General features: G+C 42.4%; 1 protein-coding gene across 1 annotated transcript; it reads left to right on the top strand.

Moving 5' to 3' along the window:
* Positions 4,450 to 7,514, top strand: LOC107627290 (probable receptor-like protein kinase At5g24010). Its single transcript, XM_016330141.2, has one exon. The coding sequence runs from the start codon at positions 4,714 to 4,716 to the stop codon at positions 7,300 to 7,302; it is 2,589 nt and encodes an 862-aa protein (XP_016185627.1). The 5' UTR covers positions 4,450 to 4,713; the 3' UTR covers positions 7,303 to 7,514.

Below are 7,789 nucleotides of genomic sequence, written 5' to 3'. Positions count from 1 at the left end.
TAACCCTAGCGGGAGGAGCTGAAGAAGTCGGCACAACTGTGGCTTTGGCGACCGGCACAGGAAGGGGTTCAACATCGTCGTCATCAGGGTCATCAGGGACAATCTTGCCATCCTGTACAACATTGTCCAGGCTGAAGAGAGTAAGGTTGTCCTCAGGTGCAAGAACTTAAACCTGCTCCTTCAGGTTCTTATAAGCAGCATTTACGCTGCCTACAAGATGACCCTAGAGCTCAGCATAATCAACCCGGGCAGACTCCAACTCCTCCCTAAGACGCATCACCTCCCTGTAGGCCATAACATAGCTATCCTTGTGCCTCAAAGCCGTGTCTTCAGCCAACTTTACAGAAGCCGCCAAGGCAATAAAACTAGCTTTCTCACCCTCCAACTCTTTCTCCAACTTGGTCACCTTCACCTTGAGCTCCTCCTTCAAACCTTTCATCCGATCGAACTCTAATTTGGCCTCCTCCATAAAGGCCTTCGTAGCATGAAGAGGAAGATCTTGGGCAGTCCGATATAAGACCGCCCCCATATATGCCATCTTGACACTACTCCGAGTTATAAAGTCTAAATGGTGAAGGAGTGACACATCATCCATAGGGAGGGCACCATAAGGACCGATCTGCTGGTCGACAAACCCAACAGCATCGAAGTCAGGGGCATCCAGATTGAAGGGTTCAACAGTTCGAGGTCTTTTGGAAGGTGGAACGACCGGAGGAGAAGATGCAGAAGCAGCAGAAGACAGCGGAGGATCCACTACACGAACTCGAGGAGTAGGGATCATTCTCCTCGGGCCGGGAGAGCTCGGCACGAACGGTTTCGACGTCACCTGTGAAGATCCTTCCCCATCCATTTTGGTCGAGATGTTCTGAGCGGCAGCAGCCTTTCTCGCCTTCTTTAAAGCTTTCATCGAGTCATTATTCTTGGCCATCTCTGTAAAATAGAAACCAGCAGTTTTACAGACCAGGAAAAAAGAGGAAAGCAAAGTAAAAACAAGAAGCAATATACATCAAGTAATACCCAGTGCAGTTCGAACAAGGGAGGGTCCCCCAAGGATTTTTTAGTATCTAAATAAGGAGGTTCCCCCTAAAGGTCCTCCAAAACAGTTACAAAAGCCTGCTCAATCTCGTCGAGCATTTCCCAAGTATATCGGGATACTACTACATTCTACTGCCAACACAGAGGAAAGGATGGCTCATCATTCGCTTCCAGAAAAAAGGGGCGAGCTCACTCAACAGCTCGAATCTTGAAGAAATAATTCTTGAAGTCTCTAAAGGACTCGTCATACATGGTAAAAACCTTATGTCCTTGTGCAGACCTAAAAGAAACCCACGAGGCTTTCTTTTTCGAAGAAATCCCGGGCTTAGTTAAAACAAACAAATAAAGGAAAAGAGTTTGAGAAGGGGTAACATCCAATTCCTGGCAAAGAAGCTGAAAAATCTTAATAAAACCCCAGGAGTTCGGATGAAGCTGGGACAGAGCTACATTACACGACCATAGCAAATCGGTCTCAAAGGAAGTAAAGGAAAAAGTGATGTCCAACTGGCTAAAAAAATAGTCGTAAGCATAAAAGAAAGGGCGCTCCCCTTGGATCGGGACAGGGAAGCAAACCCTCTCCTTGGAGTCAGGTGCCACCAATTCATAATTCCTCTCTTGATCTCTACTCTTGCAGAGACGGTGATGTTTTCTAAGCTCTACACAAAATTTAGAATTGGCAAAAGAAACACACAGCAACACCAGGGAGTCCAACCAATCAGACATCCCCTCGGGGACCTTAGAAGACGCCTCAACAATATTTTTGCGAGAAGACATGGATAACTAGTCCTACAAACAAGAAAAGAAGATCGGATTGCTAAAAAACATCTCGGACAAAAGACAAAACAACTCGGCTAGTATGATTCAGACAGCACAAACAACAAAAGGAAAACCCCAGGACCCACACAGAAGGTCCAAGGGCATCCTTTGGAGGCAGTCAGGGAACAAGAATTCAGGAAAACCTACAAAACTAACGTCCCAACAAAACTCACGTCAAAGACAGAAATAAACCCTTTCTCAAAAAAGCAGCATCCCCAGAAAGCTACAAATCAAACAAAACCGAAGTAGCTACCTTCCAAATTCGCAGTCTCAGCTTATCAGCAAGATAGCAAAACATATCAAGAAGAAGTCATCAAAGACGCCACCTTTTTTCAGAGAAATAAATTCCCCCAGAAAAAGCAAAACAACACGAAGAAATAGTCGTTATCTTTCATGGAATTCATCAGCAAAAGCTATCAGCATGACAAAAAGGAACAATCTTTCGTGAAAACAAGCAGTATGAACCCTAGAATACAAAGGAACCATTTCAAAAGCAAGAGAAATCCCCCAAAAAGTAAACAAACAGGCGCACAGTGATACGAAAAGATTTAGATTTTCCAAGTCGAGACGTCAAGAGAAAAATCGAAACTCTATCAAAAGCCGAAAGCAAAACGACGAAAGAAGTATAAGGAAAGAAAAACCAACCTAAACAAAGGAGGAAGCTTCGAAGGAGATTGAAGATGGAAAGACTAAATCGCCCAGAAATTGCCAAATGACGCCGCAACGCAAAAAAGGCAAAATTCAGGCGAAAACAGAAAGCGAGAGAGTAAAGGGGGAAGTTACACAAACGAAGAAGAGAAACCGTTTTTGTGTGTGAAATTCAAAATAAATGAGCCAAGGGAAACGGAGCACTAAAAAACAATTAATAAAGGTATTAAACCCTCGCACGTTCCCAAGAACAGAGCGCTAATACAAAAGCGCGCGCTTTTTGAAGAAAACGTTCCACATTCAAAAAGGAAGACTCTACAAAGAAGGAAGTCGACAAATGCTCGAGTTCGGCTTCACCAGAGAAGGATCGAAGTCCTAACACTAAGACTCGACCTTAAAAAGAAAGACCGAGCTCGAGCAGGGGCACTGTTCATACCCTAAGTCGAGCTATCCGATCCGGGATGTTTAGCGACAAGGCGACCGACTTCTTCAGGTCCGACTATCCGACCTCTTCTCAAAGAGCTCGGCCAAACTGCCAGGAAAGCCCAGTAAAGGGCCCAAATAGAGGAATACGACCCAAGTCCAAAGGCAGCCCAAGCCTATAGAGATAAAGGCGGTTCCCTTGAAGATAAGCTGACCTCACCCAAAGATAAGATAAGATAAGATAAGATAACTAACTTATCTTATCTAAGAAGGTCAGCCCACGCTATTATAAATACACTGGAGCACCCAGGTATAACTCATACTCTGATTCTACAAAAAACTTGCTTAATACCCTTGCTAACTTAAGCATCGGAGTCCCTTGCAGGTACCCCCCACCCTCCGGTAACGAAGGATCAGCAGTGCAGCCAAGCTCGACAAATCGGATACGATAGCTCCGACCGCCACTCACAGCCGGACACGTCATCTCCAATCAGCACAGAAGATCTCCTCCGAGATCGACCTACGGTTTCAGGTAACCTTCGGAACAGATAGGTATCTTGATTCAAGTAAGCCTACTTCTAGTTATATGATGACTTTTGCAGGGGGAGTTGTGTCGTGGTAATCTCGACTTCAGAAATGTGTTGCTTTGTCTACTACAGAGGCAGAATAAATTGTTGTTGTTGAAGCTTCTAAGGAACTCTTGTGGATGAAGAAATTTCTACAAGAGTTAGGCATCAATCAAGAGAAGTTTGTGTTATTTTGTGACAGTCAGAGTGCTATCCATCTCAGCAAGAATCCAACATTTCATTCCAAATCGAAGCATATAAAGGTGAGGTATCATTGGATACGTCAAGAGCTTGAGATGAAATCATATGCACTCGAGAAGATCCATACTGATGATAATGGATCAGAAATGATGACTAAGAGTTTACTTGCAGTAAAATTTGATTCATGCAAAGAGAAAGTGGATTTGGTGGAGTAGCTTATCTCCACTTGAGTTGGTGAGGGGAAGATTTATTGGTGGGTCCCCAACTAAGTAGAACCCACAAGTTAAAAAAAAATGGCTAAAAAGCCACGAGAGGGAGAATGAGTTTCGAGACTCATTTTGAAAAAGAGAGAGAGAAACAAAGCCTATTTAATCACATAAGTAGTGAAAAAAATTATTTTTGGTGCTTTTGCTATTAGACAAGTTCTTATTTAAACATTTGTTAAATTTTTCCAACAAAATATCTGTCTAAATAATAAATAACTTCAGTTCTATTCTCTTACAATAAGATATTAAGACATATGGGTACCGGAGAAAGATGGGGAAAAAAATAGAGAATTTCCCTCCAAGAATGTCAGGACAAATTATATGCCTTTCGACCTTACTAAAATCTTGATATGTTAGGACGACATTTGTCCTCTACTCTGTCATGGCACTAGAACATTTATTACTTGCAGCCTTCTTAATTCAGTGTTCATTCCGTGGAACAATCATTTATTCGTTATTATATTATTACATTAATGTGTCTGAAGTGGCACGCCAACTTGGTGGCACTTCAGAAGTATGCAACCAATCATTTTTCCACCGTGAGTAAGACTCAATTATTTTTCAAGGCTCAAATCAAATAGTTTGAGACTCTGGGTAGTTGATAAATCAACTATCACATGTACACCAGAAAATAAAAAATAGAAATAAAAAAATGAAAAAGAAAAAAAATGAAAATGAAGAAAAATCAAAGCTGACGACTTGACCTCTTCTGAAGTCGTCTTTGCTAATACTATCCATAGTTCATAGTCACAGGTGCCATGATTGTAGCTGAAATTGTTCATCACACGCACCAATTTTCCATGGCAATTCATCATCAGTTTTACACAATTCAACACTCTCTGCCTTTACTGCTACTACTTGTTATTCAGCTCTCATCACTTCAGTTCCACTCCCATGGGTATGATCTCCAAACCAAGTACTTCATCAATTGCGGATCGAGCAGCAATGCTAGTGACACAGAGAGTGGGAAGACTTACGTTGGGGATTCAGGCCAGGTCAGTTTTAGCAAGGGAAGCAAAACAGAATCCAACCAATCGTCAGCTCTTTCATCTATCTACCAAACCGCAAGAATCTTCCCAAGTCAATCTTTCTATGAGTTCCAAATTGACACCGCTGGTACCTACATAATACGCCTTCATTTCCTTGCTTTCACTTCGCCTAGTAACCTCTCTTCTGCAACGTTCAATGTCTCGGTTCCTAATTTCATGCTGCTGCAAAACTTCACGCCCAAGAACTATACAAAATCTCCTCTTGTTAAAGAGTATTACGTGAAGATATCTCTTGGTAAATTCAGAATCACTTTCGACCCTCAACGTTTCTCGTTTGCCTTTGTGAATGCCATAGAAGTCTTCCTGCTCCCCCCATTATTAATAGCTGAAAAAGTCTCACGTTTTGATCCACAACCTGCCATTGGACAATATAGTTTGTCTAACTACAGTGGGGTACTCGCGCGAGCGTTGGAGACCAAACACAGGCTCAACGTTGGTGGCACTAATATCACAAGTAGCGCAGATCTCTTATGGAGAACCTGGTCTATTGATGATACTTACCTTGTTAATAGTCAAAATGCCAAAAATTTTACATATAATGGGAGCATTAAGTCCAAGGTAAATCCTGATTCTGATGGTCCAAATGCTAATATTTATACTGCGCCATTAGATTATGTTTACGGAACAGCTAGATGGATTAATGTTATCTCTGAAAATATAACCTGGAGTCTTCCTGTGGACAAGAGTGTAGACCACCTAATTCGGCTTCACTTCTGTGACCTTTTGTCTATGCAGGCAGGCCTTATCATATTTGGTCTGTACATTTATGACCTGCCTGCTTTGGTCATTGGTAACGACACAAATGTGTCTTCAGTATTGCCGGCGCCTTTTTATTATGATTTAGTGGTCCAGTCTGATAACTCTGGTTTTTTCCGGATCACTGTCAAGCCTAATAGTTCTGCTTTTAATCATAGTGCTTTTTTGAATGGTTTAGAAATAATGCGAATGGTTGATTCATCAGATTTGAGTTACTTGCAAGACCATTCCAATGGAAAGACTAATGTTCTTCCAGTGGTGCTGGGCTCAGTACTTGGAGGTTTGGTCCTGGTTGCATTGGTGGTGGTTGTGTTAGTTTGGCGTCTTAAGACCAACAAACAAAAGCGGGTGGAGGGTTCAGATTGGTTGCCAATTCCTGCCAAGGCAGGAGGAAGTTCTCACAGCAGAACAAGCCGGTTGACTGATGGAACCATTCAAGGCTCTCCGCTTCGCAACATTAATCTCGGACTGAAGGTTCCTCTGCAGGATCTTCAATTGGCAACCAAGAACTTCGATGAGAAGCAGATAATTGGCAAGGGCGGTTTTGGAAATGTCTACAAGGGAGTTCTCAAGAACGGCATGAAAGTAGCAGTTAAGAGGAGTGAGCCAGGGTCCGGTCAAGGCCTTCCGGAGTTCCAGACTGAGATCATGGTTTTGTCCAAAATTCGCCACAGGCACCTCGTTTCCTTGATCGGCTACTGCGATCAAAGGTACGAGATGATACTGGTTTATGAGTACATGGACAAAGGGACACTGAGGGACCATCTGTACAACACAAAACTGCCAAGCTTGACTTGGAAGCAAAGGCTTGAAATTTGCATTGGAGCCGCAAGAGGCCTTCAGTACCTTCACAAAGGCGCTTCCGGGGGAATCATTCACCGGGATGTTAAATCCACCAACATTCTCCTTGATGAGAATCTTGTGGCTAAAGTTGCTGATTTCGGCCTTTCGAGAACAGGTCCTCTTGACCAGCATTCCTATGTCAGCACAGGTGTTAAAGGAACTTTTGGTTATCTTGATCCGGAGTATTTCCGGTCGCAGCAGCTGACAGAAAAATCTGATGTCTATTCATTTGGTGTAGTTCTTCTGGAAGTGTTATGTGCCAGGCCGGCTATCGAACCTTCGCTCCCAAGGGAGCAAGTGAACTTGGCTGAGTGGGGAATCCTTTGCAAAAACAAAGGGATTCTAGAAGACATCATTGATCCCACCATCAAAGGCCAATTAGATCAAAACTCGTTCAGGAAGTTTAGCGAGACGATAGAGAAATGCTTGCAAGAAGATGGTTCTGATAGGCCAACCATGGGTGATGTGTTGTGGGACTTGGAGTATGCACTGCAGCTTCAGCGCGGCGCAATACACAGAGAGCCGCATGAGGATAGTTCTAGCAGTGCTTCTGCATCGCTTCAGTTGCCAAATGTTAGGCGTCTTCCTTCTCTGTCCACCTTGAGCGAAGTGGATGACATGTCCATTGCAATGGGTGATCGGTCTGATACTGCAGACGATTCGGTTTTTTCTCAGTTGAAAATCGATGAAGCTAGATAAATTTCAAGCTCTTCGTCACGCCTTACCATAGTTTTAGCTCTGTAGTTAACTTTTTGCAGTTTTGAAATATTGCTTATAGATTTCATGAACCAGATCAAAATGTCGATGCTGTGTTTGTTCAACTACCTGTCTATTCAAAAGCTAGATTTAGCTGGTTTATGGATTCTAAATATAATTTAAACAAAAACAAAACATACCTATATTTTCAATCACTGATTGGTTTATTGGCCAATTATCATACTCCGAGTTTGCAGTCATATCAATTTTATTGCCCCTTTAGTTTGACCAATTTGAGCATAGTATAATTAATATGCCTCCCATACGAATCAATGTCAGTTATTCCCTCTATCACTGTATTCAACTATCTCACTAGAAATCCAACATTTCTTCTCTGCAATTGAACATAATCAAGTGGACTATTACGAACTATACTAGAAATCCAACATTTCTTTCTATGTACTCTTTAGACACCAAAAGGTTGCTCAAA

The sequence above is a fragment of the Arachis ipaensis genome, chromosome B01 (assembly GCF_000816755.2).
Source record: "Arachis ipaensis cultivar K30076 chromosome B01, Araip1.1, whole genome shotgun sequence".
Classification (NCBI taxonomy): Eukaryota; Viridiplantae; Streptophyta; class Magnoliopsida; order Fabales; family Fabaceae; genus Arachis; species Arachis ipaensis.
This window is presented reverse-complemented; position numbering and strand designations above follow the sequence as displayed.

Coding starts and splice junctions, on each gene's coding strand:
- LOC107627290 (XM_016330141.2), top strand. CDS start 4,714: ATGATTGTAGCTGAAATTGTTCATCACACGCACCAATTTTCCATGGCA.